Raw genomic sequence first — 19,753 nt, 5'->3', positions numbered from 1 at the left:
AATATTCCCGACAAAGCAAGCGAAATCATCGGTATTCTAGAATAAAATTCCGACTGATAAGTTTTCACTTATTGATATCGTCGCTGGACGTGATATGCATAAAGACAAGGAAATGCGAATATTTTTATGCACACATCAGTTAGTTTCGATTTGAGTTGCACCGAGTTCATTTTTGTCATTCAGAAAGAGATAAGAGAGAGAAAAAAAAAAAGTTAAACGAAACATTTCAGTTATACAACGAGTCTGTTTTGCCTATGACAGGGATTTCCAAGAAAAAGCGATTATATGTATATCGAAGGCAAGACACGTGAATTTCAAATATTTCCATGGGAGGGATGCATATATACACATGGAAATATTTAAATTTCAAATGAGAAAAACGAAACTACAATTTTTTTCTCTCTCTAAATCTTTTGAGACAGTTTTGTATTTTATATATGGAAGCATTTAAAAAGCATCTATCATAACTCAGAAGATCGATTGAGCGTACGTGAACGAATTTTTATTGCATTCACGCAGAACTAATTTAGTTGATTGAAAACAAAAATTCTGTCATCAACAAATTAAATTATCATAAATTTATCATTTCATATCTTAAATCAATGCATATATATATATTTTTTTTTAAATTAAATAGTGACTGTATTCATATCCCCCTTTTTTTTCATCATGGTATAAGTGCAATAAACTTTGCTTTAAAAGAGTGTTATCAAAATTTACCGGCCGTATTAATGAGCATAATCGTCATCACCGAACTTGATAAAATCCATGAGGAAGCATTCAAAATTGACGGTAAACCAAGAAATTCAGAGAGATTTTACAGAATCGACGTGATTGTGAATTACACCCAGAAATCATGCACTATCACTTGATGATTATAAGGTTAAAATGGAATATGAATATTAGTCACGTATATTCCCGATGGGGAATTGAACAATAAAGCTCAGTAAATTCAAAATCTAATTTTCGCCAAAATTTGTAATCGGATGTTCCGCAAACACCCTTCTAGCTGCAATCGGTCAAATTTACCAAAAACTTGTCCATTGCAGCAAATTTCGAAAGTGTCTACAATATACCGTATCGGTGTTCTGGTTCAGATGAATTTTAGTCTTTTGTTCTCAATACATCACTGAAATCTGCTTTCGTCGAAGCAGATATTCGACGGAAATTTGTGGTTACAGATTTTGGCGGCAGTTTGATTTTGCAGTAAAAAATCTGTAAGGCGACACCACCTCCATCTACATTTAATGCCAAGCGCAAACGCTTCGCATTTGGTTGGAGAGGTTGGAGAAGTGGGAAATCGAATTGTCACCAAAATCTACTAAAATGGCTACTTCGACAAACGCTTATTGCAGTGTTTTTCATTAATGCAGATATTTCAGATATATCAATGGAAATAGTGTTACCTTTTAGGATTTTTATCTGCTGGTATTTCCAAATATGTGCTCAATTTCCTTGTTTGAAACTTCGCAAATTTGGGTTTTTTTCAGACTTGACGCTTTTTTTCCATAAACATTTATCAACCATAACTCCGAAATGGCTCGAGATAGAACAGGGTTGGTAGGGTGTTTCATGTTTAAATTAAGCTCGTCTACCACCCCCTTCCGTTTCGCAGAATAGGTCACGATCACCCTGTATAAAATGCCAATTTCCGACTTTCAATGCGTAAGTTTGATGGTAGCGTGGTTGCACCTCGGACACAAAGCATGCATAGCACTAGATATATACAAAAATGTATAGTTGCGTAATTCATTATATGGTTGGAAATTAGTAGCGCTGTTGTGATGCACCCTAGTTAAAATGAATCTAAAAGCTGTTTCTTTCAGGGTGATTAATGGCTCTTGTGGCGAATAGATACGCACATAGAAAATAATCAATCTTTCTCAAAGATCTGGTGGTTTTGCGTTTATGTTGTTAATGCGATTAATGAGAGCAATAGGCATTGAGTGAAATACGATTTTTATAGGCGTAGTCGCGGCTATTATATGGTGATCAAAGATTTATCTCTTCCAGAGCGACTGCAGTTCTGTCCTGAAATGGGTGAATGGGATGAATTGTAAAATGCTATCTGTAGAAACTAATTTTATCTCTGGAAAATTAATTCCAGCGGTAGATTTCTCAGGAAAAAGCCACCGGATTTATTTATGAAGTTTTCCTAGTACGAAGTATTTTCTACAGATGCCGCTACTGGATGGTGTTCATTCTTAATGGCTCATACCAAGGGTCTTCAACACATTACAAGACATTTGTTGTCCGCCAAGCTATTTGATAAAAAGTGTTTAGCATTGGTTTGTGACCAGCACTGTATTAGAGGTTGAAGATGGCTGCTTCCTTTGATGATTCACTCGAAATATCCTGGTTCATGCATGATGGAATCACTCGCCATCGGGCCACTGAAGCTTTAAATATCCTGAAGGAGAATTCCGGTAATTGTGCATTGCTCTAACGAGCCTCACTGAATCAGGGAGTAAGTAGAGTGACCATATTCGGAGGGAAACTATACAATGTGCAGTATACATGCATATGATGAAATTCTTTTCTCGATACTTACCTTCGGATCATGCTTAATATTTTCCTTCGATTATACATGTGAACAAAGCACCGTCAAAAAAAGCGAATCACACAATGCCAATTTCAAAAACGTAGCCTACCTACGTTTTTGAAATTGGAAAACGGATTGAAAAACGGACACGTATTCCACCAAAAATTTGTCCGTTAATGGGGGGATGGTCGCAATCGGTTCCTATGAATTTGAATATCCAACCGCAATCGGTTCCTATGAATGTATAACTGTACACGTTGCTGTGTAAACGTGAACACAGGTGCGGTGTAGAATGTGTTGTTATGCATAGTCACCAATTGCCTAGATAAATAAAGTTTGATTTGAAATTTCACTTCATTTTTTTATCATTTTCACCTGCGATTATGCATAATTCCAAAATAAAAATAGAAAGTGTAATAAATATGGAAAAAAAAATTATAACCTTTCTTCACTTCATTGAACCAATCAATTATTTTTACCCGTACATGATACGTACACTACGCTTATTTTGTAATAAAAATTAAATCAAATTAAACTACGCACGAAGAAGATAAAAACGTATGAAAACCATAATCAATCTTGTAATGTTGGCTTTCTTCACACGTACCACCATGTGCAAACAAAACCAACATTGTCATTCGGAATCACCATCCTGGACCATCGTTATGTTCAGTTAATTAATCAAGTAACTATTTGACGGACCATCATATTTACCAATACGGAGTTGGGATTATACATAATCACCATTAAATATGACAAATTCTCGATTTATGAACAAAAATTAATGAATCAGGGTATGAAAATTATTTTTTTTTATACTGATTTTACTGTCCGCTAGCGGGAAGTGAAATACACGAAAGCTCTATTCTACAGGACCAGGGATTTAGAAAAGTGTCCGTTAATGGGGAGTGCCCGCTTAGAGAGGTTCTACTATATCAGTGATTCCCAACGTGGGCTTTAACGCCCCCTTGGAAGCGATGGAATGTTCCAGGGGGGCGGTAGAAGCTACGTGTATAACATAGGATCTTATGGGTTAGATTGCGTTGTGGGGCGATAGGGGAAAAATTTCTGAATAAGGGGGCAAAAAAGGTTGGAAAACTATGCACTATATAATAAAATATTCGACATGAATATTACCATGAATTCCGAAAACACGCATTTTGAATTTTTTATTATTATTAAAACTTGAACACTCTCGCATTTTCCCGACAACATGAACATTTTCGTTTTTATGGAAATGAGTATGAAAAAAAAAATATATATATATACTTGAGAGAGACGAAATCGTTAATCCAAACAGCTTCACACCAATTACTGTCAAGGATAACACACACAAATTTTATCCGTCTGCAGAAATAAATTTATATGTACGAAATAAATTTTGTCAGCACGAGACAAATAAAGCTTTGGTCGTCTTACAAAAGAGAGAAAAGGACAATGGAAGAAAAGTCTCGAATATATATATATATATAAAGGGAAAAACTTCAAATAACATTTTGAAAAAATATAACGTTTTTTCCTTGGCATCGTACCCAATTTTCTTCGGTACTTCTCAATTCTTTTTGTCGTACCGAGAAAAGAAGGTTATACTACTTTCTTCCAATCTCCTTAGACGTTTTTCTTTTATATCTTCTTCAAAGGAGTATCGAAGTATTTTTTTTTTTCTCTGTCCTGTAGAGAAACGATGTTTGAATGTTTAAAGGTACTTTTCGTCAGCTGAGCTGTCATCAAAAAAGAGAGATCCCATAAATATTTATCTTCAAAGTAGAGCTCTTTCTTTTCCGGCTTCCTATAAGATATACATATTAGAATTCACCAAAAAAACTTTATTCTGAGGAGAAGGGGGAAAGAAAAAGTAAAAGATTTCTTTAGATTTAAAGTCCACTCACAATGGTGACTATACAGCCACTGGTTGAGAAAACCGAATCTTTAGGACCACAATCAAATACTGAAAGAGAAAGAAATCAAAAAATTACCATGAAATGTCATTCGAAGATTTATTTTGAATTTGGGGAATTTTCACACACGCAAGGAAACTTTACGTTAAAAATATTATTCTCAGTTATTTTTTTTTTAGCTTTTAAAAGTCTCAAAAGATGTTTTTTTTTCTATACGAAGTGGGTAAACGACGGTGAATTTATTATAGTTTATATACAGGGTGGCCTGTAGGTGTTAATGCGGCCTTTATCATATCAACCGTCTGTCGTTCGGGAAGGATTCCAATTTAAAAAGTGCTCAAAAGGCGTTTAAAAATTACCCTTACCAGCTCTTATCAGTTAATTACCAGTTTTAAGAGAATAAAACTGGTTTCAGTTCACCAAAATAAAAGATCTAAATTTTTGTCATTCCCCCATGCCATCCAACTTCCAATTAGAAAGCTGTTGCCCTCCTTGTCTTTTCTGAACACAAAAAAAAATCGCATGATTTTAACTGCAATATTAACTGAGATATTTTAATGTAAAAAATCAGAGAAAAGTTGGGAAATAACATCAAAAACTAACGGACAACGCTTCTTTCCGTCATTCATGTTGTCTTTTCTCAACTTTTATCCGATTTCTGAATTCGAATATGTTCCACTTAGAACCTTGGATTTTTTTGTTGATCTCAGGAGAAATAGGGAAACAACTTTCTATTTGGAAAGTTAGAAGACATGGGGACCGTATAAAAATTTAGATTTTTTATTTTGTTACACACTGTATTATCCCTCTCCAAACTAGTACAGAGTGATTTCTGAACACATTTTCAGCATTTTTTAAATTAAAACCCTACCTCTACGACAAATGCTTGATGAGATAAGGACCGCATTAGCTGTTACAGGACACATCCACGTTTTATCAAGTTCAATCCTTTTTTTAACGATAAAATAATATGAACGATCGATAAATATATTTGCATTTTAAATATATTCCTGTCATTTATTTATTTTTTTCTTCACAGAAAGAGCACTATTTCTGCAAATAAATTGAAGATTCTTATTTAAATCTGTCATAATGGTTCGACTTAATTAACTAAAAAAAGGGAAGCTATCAAAGCAATCGAAGTAATAATTATTCGTGAAGTTTCTATTTGAAAATTTCTTTGAAATATTTATAATTGAAGTTGATGTGTGTTGTCTGAGCAGAACTAACCATCAGAAAGCCAAAAGGAAATCAGTGGCGCCATTCACCATTAGAGGAGATAATCCATACAAATTTAGTGGAAAGGCTTATTTTTTTCAAACGCGATCGAACTCATTTTCCAGTAAAACCATTTCCTTCTCCTTTTTTCACTGAATATCATGACGTTGAATTTTCTAGAGATCGTGGCCTGTTGGTGAAACTCTTTTACGAACTGTGGGGATTCTACAACAAAAGATTGTATGTGGATATTTTCGGCTTTTGAAGGGGATTTCTCTCGTTGAAGGCATACTGTATACATATAAAATTCCCTTCGTCCTTTCATTAAAATATTCCAGAAGTTTCATAATTTTCTAATGAGTTAAGGGTGTGGACAGGTTGGAATATGCCAAATTTAATTATAGTCACCTAGTACGTTGCTTGATGAATATTTGGTCAATTTCATACCAAAATATGTTTAACAACCTATATTTCTATGGTTACAATGTGCTGCAGAATCCATCAACCAGTAACGTACGCGGGATTTTCTCAGATGAATTTAACCTCCACCCCCCCCCCTCCTTCCGTCTACATCGATGCCTTCGACAAAGGACAGGGAGGCAGGCTTACAACTCAAAAACTAAAAATCACAAAAAGTTCAGGTGTTTGCTACTGCCAATTCTAATTTAGAAGAATATATGTATTTTCGAACGTGGAGACCCTTAAGAAATTCATGCATATGTCATAGAATAACATATATCGCACTTTAAGCATGAATTATTTAGATGTTCCTGAGAAAAAGTGTTTACGAGGTGTATGTGCGGTTTAATACTAGTAGTTGTAGCAGTCATTTTTTTTGGACGAAATCTGGGTTTAGTTTTGGAAATGTATTTGTCAATTTTTAAGTTTGATAGATGTTAAATTATTTAAAGGCATTTTAGTCGGGGATGACATGGGTGTTTGAACACCCATAGTATGTATTTTTTAGCACTAAGTCAATCACCCGCTGAATTTATTCAAGAATTAAAATATCATACACATGAACTAAAATAGTTTGAATAAAATTTTGGTTGCTACAATTATCAGATTGAGTAGTTGGGAAGAGATTATAATTTTACAATAAATCGGAATACAAGGTTTATACTGTAGTTGTGTTTCCCCGTTTATGTGTTTTCATCCTGGCTGTGGTAACATTTGCTACCTTGTATATCGGCGAATTTCTCACATTTTGCCGAAATTTTGTCGTCTTTTTTTATTATCGTTGAAAATAAGTCTTGTATTATCTGATAATAAGGTATCAAGCTATTGTGATGTAAACATTCGAAAAAATTTTTTTTTAAAAAATCTAAATCTTTTTAAAAAAGTTAGAAATTAAAAGAACTCGAGTTTAGTCAGTACTAGTGATCTTTCTTTTAGAATATTCATTTATTACGCTTGATACTATACAGAATCGCCTTTAAAAGTGATTAATTTAGGAAAATTGATCAAACTTTCCAAAATACTTGATATGTATGCATAACAACCGGTTATTATGTGTAATAACCACATTTATTGTATTCACCGCAACATATATATATATTTATTTGTTTACTTATATCATCGGTTCAACATTAGTAAGAGAACCCCGATCACAATTTACTAACGAAAATAACTCTCGTAGCATTATCGTAATGGTTCATTTAAAAATATAAACTAAATATGATGCTCCCATATTACAGTCATATACACATAAGAGAAAGTAATTTATTATAAATATGCTATTTCAAGTACACATACATTATGCATATAAATATATTAGTAAAACATTTTCCAAGAGGTAGGAGTACTTATCATCATCATCATAACCTCCTGATTATAGCCATACCTAAAAACCTGAAGTATTTTCCTATTCAGCTGTGAGCACAATAATATATTTCATATCAACAGAAAAAAGCTTTACCTGGTTTTTTCTTTCGTGTTTTGCTTGAAAAAAATAAAGAAAAAGATAGGTTATATGTGATTTCGCACGAACGTAAATACTTTCAATTACTGATGTGCAATTTCATTTCTCGTTGATTACAGTCACTCTAACCCATCAACAATTCAAAACAGGAAAATGAGAAATGAAAGAATAAGAGAACGAGAGAAGAAACAGAAAAAAAAAAATCATTGCAGATTTCGCAGCGAGAGAAATTTTGCATTCATCACTCATTTTATGGACCATAAAAAGCATTAAAATTCAGGAAATGCGAGAAATTATGGACTTCCCAAACGACCATTATCGCAGATGCTCTTCTTCTTCTTCATACTCGTCATATACTCGTATTACGTATACACTTAGTTTTTTTTTTTGGTTCTACATTTTTTTTTATTCTGTAGGAATATTTTTCCACACATGTGCTTTTTTTGTAATTTTTTGAATTATTTTTTATTTTGTTTCCTTCCTGAAATTACTTGAATTTCAGAACTAAATACTATACACGACACCGTTTTACTTTCTGAACCATTATAAAACAACCAAACTCGTTAACGATCTTGGCTTTCTATCAAGAAAGATGTAAATTCGTACAACCAGAAATTCCGTCGTTGCATGCAGCTGTTAATCGTTTATGGACCGTGCAGGAAAAAAAAAAGGAGAAAAAAGGTGGAAAAATAAACGGCTAATACCTAGGTTAAAAATGAGTGTTCTGGAAAAAAAATAGGGAGAAAATGATGAAAAACACCGATTTGAATCGCGTGTAATTTACAAACATTGAAAATATTCCAGGCTATTTAACAACTTTTCCTTTAAAAAAAAAAAAGTAAAGTTCCCGAAAAAATTCTGGGATGATTCCTTCTCTTTTTATTTTTGGCGCTCACATGATAAATTTATTATGGATCGGAATCGACACGAGCTGAAAATTGTTTGGTAAAATGATGAAAAAAATCACTCCATATATCTTCTATCAATATGAATAAGTACACTGGGTATGTCTACTGAATTTGACGGCAATAAAGGGGAGGAAAAATTATACGTTCAAAACCGAGTTTATGGTGTGCAAGATATCGATATGAGGGGGCCATCCGGTATCATGTGTCAGTATGTTCGGATTTGCTGACTTTTGATGACAAGGGGGGGGGGGAAGAGGTTTGAATGATGATTACGTCGTCAACGACCTTTTATGATAATATGAAATGTTCTTAACGACATTTTTAATTTGTGTATTTATTTAATATTCCCCTGAAACGCTTGGCCACGAGTGGTGTGGACCCCACCTCGTGCTATAGTCAAGACCAGACACACCCGCAATGATTCCACCAAGTCACATCGATAGCTATAAAGGAACGAATTACCACAAATTACTCAAATGGTTGTTTTCAAGTGACCGTCAATGCTCTGTAATTCACACCAACTAGCAACGCCAGTCTATACCACTCCATCAATTAATGCTTGAAACACAAACTAAAAATATAGTGTACTCACTGCTGAGTTTGTTATCATGTGAGAAATAATTCCTGTGCATTCGTAGCAAAATTCACTAGAGTGTCAGACAATGGTGTTCGGACTCACTATTTATATTCTCGAAGGGCAGTCCAATCAGAGGCATACGCAGGATTTATTTTTTGAGGGGGCACAAGAAGCTTAGAGAGTGGGGCACAATGAATTTTTTTTTAAATAAATTTTTAGGTATTAGTCTTCAAATAGCATTGAAATTTTAACATAAATTGGTTATACTATTTTAAGATAATTTATTTTTATACTTTAATTTTTTTGAAAAATACTTTTGCATCAAAAATAAATTTATGATTTTCTGGGGGAGGGGGGGGGAAAGAAGACAAGCGCCCCTATGTCCTTTCCCCTGCATATGTCTCTGATCCCAATATGCAATTGAAGAGGTGGGCAGAGCTGACGCAATTTTGCTGACAAAGTGGGGAGGTCAGAGTTTTGCTGATTTGAAATTGAGATTTCGTCTTTAAACACACAGCATAAATATGAGCAATTCATACATTTATCTTTGTGACTTGTGTCAAAAGTTCCAAAATGATTGCACTTATCGCCAGTGGTAGCCAAGTGTGAATGTGAGGAGAAGTGTTTGAAAACAATACAAGGTTCGTGGTTGTAATTTTAATGCAACCTAACACGAAGAGTTGAATTGAGTCCCTTTATTTTTCTTACTGGTAATAGAATAACTCCATTCATAGGAGAGTAAATGAATGAGGACTGAGAAACACTCGCAAAATCATCTTTAAGGTTAAATACAATAAATAGCTCAGAATGGGTAATTTCATAGACGATTGCAAAACGTTGCTCTTTACCAGCATTGTATCTTCGGAATCGGTTCTGGTTGGCCATCAAGTCCTGGAGCCAGAGTATTTCTTTTTTCGATTAACCGAAGATAATCTCAGCGTCCAGACCTGAAAGACGAATGGTTCTTTTTGAGCCTTGCAATTATTCTTTTTCCCTCAAGAAACTTTCTCATACTCAATATATAAAAGAAAAACTTAATGGATGTTGGAAACGGTGATAAGTGAAGCTGCCTCTGGATAAGAGAAAGACAAGTAAAAATATAACTGAGAGAGAACAATTAAAGGAATTCTTTTGCGGGATATCAGTCTTTCAATCCTCATTCATTTTTCTTCTCTTCTTTTTGAGGTGATTTCTGTTTCTCTTAAAAGCTTTTGCCGTTTTTCTTCTATTCAAACGGGATTACATCTTTGTTATTCTATATTATTCTTACTTACATCATATATTTCATCTCAGTTAGTTATCAAAGATTCAGATATATCGATTTCATGGAGATAAGCCTTAGACAAGAGTATTGTGAGAAAAAACATATAGAGCAATAAGTACATTCGTAATTGTTTCAATTTGTATATTGAGGTTATTCTGCTATTAGATTATTTGAAACTATGTTTTTTCAGTATTTATCGCAAAACTATACATGAGTAAGTGGGCGATGACAATATATATACAAACTTGTTTTATCTGACGTTTCGCTTAAGTTTTTGAAAGGATATGTCTGAGGCTGGCGGGATCTACATCAGTTTTTGTTTAAAAAAGTACAATACACAAAAAATTGGCAATGAAAATTATATTGAATAACATTCAAATATGAACTAATTTAGTTAAATTTCATTTATTCGTAAATAGCTCTGAGTATCTAGCAAGCATTTTGTGGCTATGACCCCCCGCCTGTTAAATATATGAAAATAATAAAAATTACGTGAATGTGGAATTTTATCCGGTATCATGCGGCGCATTTGAAAGGTGAAATGCTGATTTTTTTTTCTTTGAAATGCTTTGCTTACGGTAAGAACTATGGCAATGCCTTGTAGCATATTATCGGTGAAACCGTCATTAGAAATGAAATTTTAATTCAAATATTTTCCGTATGAGAAAAACCACCATGCTTGTTTTTTTAGCATCGACAAGCCCAAATCTATGCCTCTTACTTTGCGCCTGAACTGACTGAAAGTCAGAAAAAAATTAAATTCATAAAAAAAAAAGATTTGATACTGTGAAGGAGGGTTTATTTCCATTACGCCCTGTAGAGGGTAAAATAACATTCAATGAAGAGTTCAATTTCAATAGAATAGCCAATATTCAAATTCGAGAGCCACAACAGGCAAAATGTTTACTGAAGTAAAAATATGGATGCCAAGTATACCTAAAAGTACAGACCCCCGAAATAAAAGTAATTTTATCAACTTCGCATAAAAAATTGTTTGTTTTTATGTAAATACAGGTAGCTAGCTTCTCATTTGATCATTTTTGTCAGACCACGATACTTTTCTGCACACGAAGACTAATTAGACCGAGACCTTCAATGCATTGCTGAATCCGAGAACAGCAGCCTTTTTTTTCATATTTAAAGAGAGGTTGGTGCGCTAACCCCTTAAGGTGGGACTCCGTGGTGTTGCAATCATTTTCTGTGATCCTGTCAAAGTTTCTGTTGTACCCCTGTGTCAGGAAAGTTTTTCACAAGCACGAACCGAGTATCGAACTCGTGACAGTACTACCTCCAAAACATACTTTGGTGGGAATGAAATTACCTTTTGGGTGAGGCAATACTAAGGAAAGACCAACGTGTGTAGACCCAAAATTGCAAAAAAGGAGCCAAGGCTTACAATTTTGAGTCTACACACCTTGGTTCTCCCTAATATCATTCTTTGGTGCTTTAGGCGAGTATCTTATCGGCCTGGGCTACCCCTCGCGCCCGATAGCTTCTCAATTCATCCCAACATGAACATCGCATCTAAATAGTAAAACTTCGAGTTTTATTTCGAGAATTCATCTTTTTTATCATCGCAAACGCTTAAATAAAGATGGTTTTGCCGCTTGTTTTAAACTATTATCAATCAGAGAAAGAAAGAGATTCAAGTACATATTTATTATAATTATGTAAAATACTAGAGAAGAAATGCAGTTCAAAATATCGCCAAACGCACATTTCCAGAGAACATTTCAAAATAAAATGTTGTTGGTACAAGGGGCAAAAGAAAGTTTTATGTGAATATTATGCGTGTGATGCACGGGAAATCATACGCATAACGAGCAATTCTCATGCTGTGCACAGCTCAAAGGATGGAAGTAAATCACGTAATCGATTTGCAAAGTACTGTTTGTTTCTTAAACTAATGCATAATGTTTTATGCAGAAATACTACACGACCGAAGGAAAATGTGTGTGGGAAGATTTATATATGTTTTTTTTTTTTGGTATCCTGGAACGTGTGAGTATTTGTGTGATGGTTAAACGTCTTCCGACCGCACACTCACCAATCCTTTAACGCTCCGATAACTCTGTCCGACAAGCATTTTTCTCTCCTGTGCCTGGAATCTCTTCCCTTACGTATTCCCTTCACCCTCCGTGCCATGTATTTATATATTTTTTTATTCCAGTTTTTCCTAATATCTGGAGAGAGAAAAAAAGAGAAGTCTTCAAGCATCAAATCACGGTGCTTTTGCCTCGATGATTCGACTTTTAATTTCCGACATACAAAATTTAAAATTCAAATCCCTTTTCCGGTACGTATTTCTCCGAATTTTTTGCTCATTTTTAGTTTTTATTTTGCTTGTATTAACTTTGGGAATTCTAATACGATTTCCTTTGTTTTTTTCTATTTCATTCCTTTTTTTTAAATAATATAAAAATGAATTCAACTTTTTTTAGATCATTAGTGTAGTGACCTTATGTTCTTTGAATAGTGAGCACTCATGATGACAAGCATAAACAGAAATTTATTAATAAAAAAAAATAAAATAAGAACGTTAACATGAGACGACGATCCTACTCGATCGCTTTTTTCACACCCTCTCTCCTTCTGTTTATTTTCGAATGTCCCCTTTTTTTTTTCAACCTCCGGTCTCCTGGGGCTTTTCTTCTTCTTATGCTCTGGAGCCTTACACCATATTGTTACGTCAAGGTTTTAACTGAGAGACGCGCATACAGAACACTACACCCCCCACGCAAGATTGGGTTTACATATAAACACAACCTGGAATCTTCTGTATGCGTCTGGGAATGTTTACAACTATTCACTGGCAAACAGCCTTGACAAGGCATCTGCGTGAGACATTTTTGCGCCTGGGCAATGTTCAATTTTTATGTTGAACTTCTGTAGAGCAAACACCCAACGTTGCAATCGCGAGGATTGTGGTGCACACTTTGTCAAGTATGATAGTGGGTTGTGATCAGTATACGCCACTATTTCTGCTCCAAACAATAATGACTCGAACTTCTTCAAACTCCACACAAGAGCAAAAGCTTCTCGTTCTATCGTGGACCATAACTGCTGAGTTTTGTTTAACTTCTGGCTAGCATACGCTACAGGATGCAGTTTACCGTCCACAGTTTGTGATAAACAACAACCGACACCAATCAGAGATGCATCAGTATGGATTACAAAAGCCTTGTTCATATTTGGAGTACTTAAAGCAGAGGCACTTGCTAAGGACGACTTCAACTTGTTGAATGCAAGTTCATGTGTTTCCTCCCACGGTAATACATCAGGAATTTTCCTTTTGGTTAACTCTGTCAAAGGGAATGCTATTTCAGCATAGCTAGGAATGTATTCCCGATAGTAGTTGCAAAGCCCGAGCAGACTTCGTAGATCCTTCTTCGTTCGGGGTCTTGATAGTCGAGTGATGGCTTTGATCTTTTCGGGATCTGCTTGATGTTTACCCGAGCCTATGATGTGCCCAAGGTATTTAATCTCTGGCTTTGCGAAATCACACTTTCGCAGATTCACAGTAAATCGTAACTCTTTCAGCCTTGCCAAAATGATGCCCAGATGTTTCAAATGACTATCCATATCATTTGAAAATATCGCAATGTCATCTATGTATGCCCTTGCAAAATCTTTATATTGATCTAATGCTCGATTCATTTCTCTCTGAAAGGTGGCTGCAGCGTTTTTCAATCCAAAGGGCATCACCTTAAATCTGTATTGGGCTCTATGGGTTTTGAACGAGGTCAGATCCCGACTTTCTTCTTCCATAGGAATTGCCCAATAGCCTTTCAACAAATCCAAAGTTGTTATAACATTCGCTTTCCCTATACTATATATCAGTTGGACGGCATCTTCCATAGGGAAATCATCCGTCTTTGTCACGGCGTTCAGACACCTGTAATCAACGCACAGGCGCAATCCCCCGTCTTTCTTACTTACGCAGACCACTGGATGAGCAATCTCTGATGAACATTCTTCAATCAGATCTAATTCAATCAGTTCATCTATCTGGACATCCACTTGTGATTTCAACGCTTCTGGAATTCTGTAAACATATGGCTTCTTCCGTTCTTTATCGGGTTCCAGTCTTATTTTATGGCCGCCAACTTTTGCTTTCTGTACCTTCCCAGTAAATATGTCTCGATGTCGGCGAAGTAAATCCCTCAATTGACTTTGTATTTCCACTGGGAGGTGATTCATGTCAACCTCGGAGGTAATATCTGCCGATGGATATCCCGAATTGATTCTAGGTGAAGCTTGAATCTCCCCAAACTCTTGATCATCCTCGAAGATGATTCCTACTGCATTCACTCTCGGAAAATACCTCCTGATTTTATTAGCATGACAATGTCGAACTTTTCTATCCGGCAGTTTTACTTTGTACGAGTGGGGAGGACGGAACTCAACGACTTCCCCAGGACCCGTCCATCGTGCGTAAAGTTTGTTTGATGAGTCTGGGATCAGCAGATACACTTGCTCACCCACTTGAAATTCTTTTGGAACAGCACGCCTGTTGAAATAATCCGCATACATTTTCTGTTTGCCTGCTGCAATTACTGACGCTTGCTCTGCCGCACGTTCGAAATTGATTTTTTGTTCTTGTAAGTAATCTACAATGGACTTGTCCATGTTCAAAGGTATAGGGACATCACCACACCAGCTGGATTTGAGCACACTCAGAGGACCCCTAGCTTCTCTGCCATACATCAACTTGAAAGGCGAGACGCCGGTCGTACAATTCGGTACCTCTCTGTATGCAAACAATACGTATGGAATATACTTGTCCCAGTTGCTCGGATCAGAACGGATTATATGATGAAGGGCGTTCTTCAAGACTCGATTATACCGCTCTACGAGCCCGTTACTTGCAGGATATCCAGGTACTGAAAACCTGGGCGAGCACCCCAATCGTTCGACGAATTCTCGTGTGAGCTTAGAAACAAAATTAGTACCTTGATCACTAGCGATAACATTTGGTATTCCAGTCCTCATAAAAATACTCAATAACGCCTCACACGTCGCCCTCGCTGTCAAGGAGCGAAGGGGTATAGCCTCTGGCCATCGAGAATGCTGATCAACCACGCACAAAACATATTTATGTTTGCGTGCAGAAGGGGGTTCAATGGGTCCAATGACATCGACATTAACCACTTCGAACGGTAACCCGGGTCGCAGCACCGGCGTGATTGGAATTTTGTCAATGGCCTTTTCCGGACTACGTAGCTGACAGCTTTCACAAGATTTACAAAATTCCGCAACATCCACCGTCATATTTGGCCAATAGAAGCTATATCTAATTCTCTCATTGGTTTTCTTTTGTCCCATATGGCTACCAAACACGGATTCATGCGCTAATTTCAAAACCTGTTGCCTTCTGCTTTCCGGCAAAACTAATTGATTAACAGTTTCACCAGCAACCTTATCTTTATGAAATAACAAGCCGCCTAGTAAGAAAAAGTTTCCTTTCTTCTTAGATGCGTCTTTCCACAGCTCTTTCAACGATTTGCACCTGTTTTGTTGTTTACACAAGATAGCACTCTGCAAATTCCTATCGCTATATCCGAACCCAACTTCGTTCTCAGCCTCAGGTAGAGGTGACACCTTGTCCTCTTCTTCAATACTCGCGCACACGCGCTCCTCACTTCGCTCCGTCGCAGGAGGATGGTGCTTTTCCCTTTCAGTGGGGAAAGACAATCGCCCTTCTTCGGTGTCTGCAGCCTCGCAAAGTAATCCATGTACGTTTGGTGGAATAATGCACTGTTCTCGAATTTTATCTGTTACTGCAGCGAGGATTTCAACAGGTTTACAAAAATCTTCGTTGTTTCCCACTTTCAACGAAGCACTAACATTCACAAGTGACGCTTCAATTCTTTCTCCAAACGCACTCGTTAAAATGATCTTCCCTTTCTTAATTATTGATTCCGGTATACAGTCCGAACGAATCACTGGAATTTGACATCCAGAATCCACCAATCTTCTGATTTTTCTATTTCCTACACAAATATCTGCATAATGTAAAGGGTTCAGATCCAGATTTGGCTCACTCGAATCAAATAATTCCGATCGAATTTCTGCGGTCAACACATCATCTTCCAGGTTTTCTTTCGGGTTCGCCTTATATCTTTGATCACAATCTCGAGCGAAATGATTCAAACCACAGATGTAACACTCCTTTGGGCTTTTTCTGATATTCGTGTTTTCGGTCTTGTTCCAGCCTTTATCGCAACGATACTTCCGATTTGGTGGCGTATATGCTGTTTTTGTCGATGTTTCTCGTCCCTCTCCATAGCTGAAGTGTTGTCGCTGTAACGATGACTTTTCTTCTTCGAAGAAATCCTTCGAACTCTTGCCGATGTCTGCCCTGACGTTCTCGTAGTCATCCAATTTACTAGCAAGGATGTCGGGTCGCTTGAATTGAGACCACTCGTCAATAAAATGATCTCGAATCTCTGACGGTACTTTCCGTTTTATCTGATCCGTAATAATCAAATCAGACAGTTCTTCAATCGTGGTAATCTCCAGGCCTCGGATCCATTCAGTGAAGAAGTTTCTGAGTTCATAAGCAAAATCACACCACGTTGCTTCCGATCGTTTACTGTGCTTCGTGAACATCTGTCGAAACCTCTCGGGAGTAAGCTTATATCTCTTAAGCAAAATGGATTTGACTTGGTCATAGTCATCTGTTGTCTCTTCATTTTCTCTAGCAATGATTTGCGCCACATCATAAGGTAATAGTCCAATCAGATATGAAACCCAAAGTTCCCTTTTTATTTCGGCTCTTTTCGCTTGCCTTTCAAACAGCACCAGGTAGAGGCTAATCTCGTTGCTCTTCGGATCGAACTTTTGCAAAATGTTCTGTAGCTCTATCCTTGGCCTTGCCATTGAGTTAATCGGGGATTCACCTGCCGCGCTGATGCGAATCCTTTCATTTTCTAGTTGCATTTTTTTGAGTTCGAACTCCATTCGTCTCTCCTCACTAGCTTCCATCTCTTTCCGTTTTCTCTCCTCACTAGCTTCCATCCGTTTTCTCTCCTCACTTGCTTCCATCTCTTTCCGTTTTCTCTCCTCACTTGCTTCCATCTCTTTCCGTTTTCTCTCCTCGCTTGCTTCCATCTCTGTCCGTTTTCTCTCCTCAATTACGGTGTTCAGAAACTGTTCGATGAACTCTTTGTCATAGCATTCTGCCTCCATTATTGCGGATTTGAGTTGAAATACTTTCATCTGCATAACATTTTCAAGCCCCATTTCCGCAGCGACTTGCTGTAAGTCCTCTTTTTTGCCTCTGGCTAAGAAAGCCATGATTCTCTCAAAGAAAAGAAAACCAGCGAATTTTCTTATGAAAAAAACACTCACCGCACTTTTCCTTCGTTCTTCCAACACTCTTCAAGTACTCTTCGTATCGTCTCCTCACGACAAAAGTTCTCTTCGCGTCGCCTTCTCACGACGAAAGTTTTTCCGTTAAATATTGTCCAATCTATTGCTCACTATCCTAACCGACTGCGCCAATGTAGTGACCTTATGTTCTTTGAATAGTGAGCACTCATGATGACAAGCATAAACAGAAATTTATTAATAAAAAAAAATAAAATAAGAACGTTAACATGAGACGACGATCCTACTCGATCGCTTTTTTCACACCCTCTCTCCTTCTGTTTATTTTCGAATGTCCCCTTTTTTTTTTCAACCTCCGGTCTCCTGGGGCTTTTCTTCTTCTTATGCTCTGGAGCCTTACACCATATTGTTACGTCAAGGTTTTAACTGAGAGACGCGCATACAGAACACTACAATTAGCTTTTTGTTTTCTGTTCCGAATGTAAGAGTTTGTTCTGTGATATAAAAACAAATATACAGGGTGTCCTGTAAGTTCTTATCCGGCCTTTATCTCATCAACAGTTCGTCGTAGAGGTATAATTCCAATTTAAACAAAATGCTCAAAATGCATTCCGAGATCATCCTGTACCAGTTTGGAGAGAGCAAATACAGTGTGTCACAAAATAAAGAATCTAAATTTTTATACTGCTCCTTGTCATTTAACTTCCAATTACAAAATTGTTGCTTTGTCTCTCTTGAGGATAAGAAAACCCTATGTTTTTAAGTGCAATATTCTCTGAGATATTCGAATTCAAAAATCAGAGAAAAGTTGGAAAAAACAGCCTAAATGAGGAAAGGAAGCGTTGTCTGTTAGTTTATGTTGTTGTTTTCCCTTTTTTCTTTAATTTGAAAATTCGAATATCTCTCAGCAACTTTTTCACCTAGAAACATGGATTTTTTTATTTTCGTCGAACTGAAGAGAGCCAGAGAAACAACTTTCCAATTGGAAGTAAAAGGACAAAAGGACCATATAAAAGTTCACATGTTTTTATATTTTGTGTTACACTGCATTTTCACTCTCAATACTGGTACAGGGTGATTTCTACATACATTTTGGCCATTTTTATAAACTGGGTTCATGACTATACGAAAAATGGTTGGTGAGATAAAGATCGAATTAGGACTTACAGGGCACGCTGTACATTCCCTTGTTTCACTATTTATGCAATAATATATAGACATATAGTTTATTTTGTCAAATTAAAAGAAATTATCACCCATTGTGACTGCATTTTGGTGGGTTGCCATAACTAACGTGGACATAACTATCACAACAATATACGCCAACTTGATGAAGACCACAAATCATGTTTTTATTTATCGGACTTTGGCCAGGCATTTCCAGTCACTTCTCGAACTAGTCCGCCATACCCGAAATTTGGAGGCGGTCGGATCGAAAGCCGAAACATGATAGTGATCATTATTGCAGAAGAAGAGATAGTGATGGTGATACCAAAGGAAGACATAGTGATGGTGATGCCAAAGGAAGACATAGTGATGGTGATGCCAAAGAAAGATATAGTGATCACGATGGCAGAGGAAGCAATTGTGATGAGATGATGGCAGAGGATGAGACGGTGATGATGATGAAACGATTACGATAATTAGACGTAATTATTGATATATCGGCCAAACCTAACGTTCCTTGAAATTTCGTCTTTTCCAACACAAGCACTAGGTCAAAATTCAGGAGCTCACGCGCTCTTCTACAGGGCAATACTGCTCCACCAGCAATCACCATTAACTTAAAAGCTGCCAAAATCATCAAGAAACGCTCTTCAGCCCTCGACTTGGATTTCTTTGAAGCGATCAATATTTATCTTCTTTGGTTAACGATTTCTCAGCGCTCCATATTTTTCATATATTTTAAGCTAAATACTTAAAACTTGCTTCTCTCTGCCACTCCACCATCGACACACTCCGTCTAATATAATCGCAAATGTTTCATCATAATCACTATCTCTTCCTCCGCCACCATCATCCCAACACGCTTCAGCTTTCGATACCACCAAGTGCTTTTATTTTGGGGAATAGCCAGTGCTGTAACAGGCCAT

General features: G+C 36.6%; 1 protein-coding gene and 1 long non-coding RNA gene across 2 annotated transcripts in view; one reads left to right on the top strand and one right to left on the bottom strand.

Annotated features, from left to right (window-relative positions):
- The first annotated feature begins 12,529 nt into the window (after nucleotides 1–12,529).
- LOC149076093 (uncharacterized) overlaps nucleotides 12,530–19,753 on the top strand; it is a 54,723-nt gene continuing 47,499 nt past the window's right edge. The window contains exon 1 of the long non-coding RNA XR_016194188.1: nucleotides 12,530–12,624. This is a non-coding gene — a long non-coding RNA (uncharacterized LOC149076093). The remainder of the gene's footprint in view (nucleotides 12,625–19,753) is intronic.
- On the bottom strand, nucleotides 12,955–17,867 carry LOC149076094 (uncharacterized). The gene is made up of 2 exons (XM_089243619.1): nucleotides 15,194–17,867; nucleotides 12,955–13,765 (listed from the first exon to the last, which is right to left on the bottom strand). Exons 1-2 carry the CDS (start codon nucleotides 17,625–17,627, stop codon nucleotides 13,131–13,133), a joined length of 3,069 nt encoding a protein of 1,022 aa, XP_089099745.1. The 5' UTR covers nucleotides 17,628–17,867; the 3' UTR covers nucleotides 12,955–13,130.

Source organism: Pholcus phalangioides, unplaced genomic scaffold (genome assembly GCF_987345545.1).
Source record: "Pholcus phalangioides strain wild (caught in Gottingen) unplaced genomic scaffold, Ppha-v1.0 ptg000015l_1, whole genome shotgun sequence".
Taxonomy (NCBI): Eukaryota; Metazoa; Arthropoda; class Arachnida; order Araneae; family Pholcidae; genus Pholcus; species Pholcus phalangioides.
This window is presented reverse-complemented; position numbering and strand designations above follow the sequence as displayed.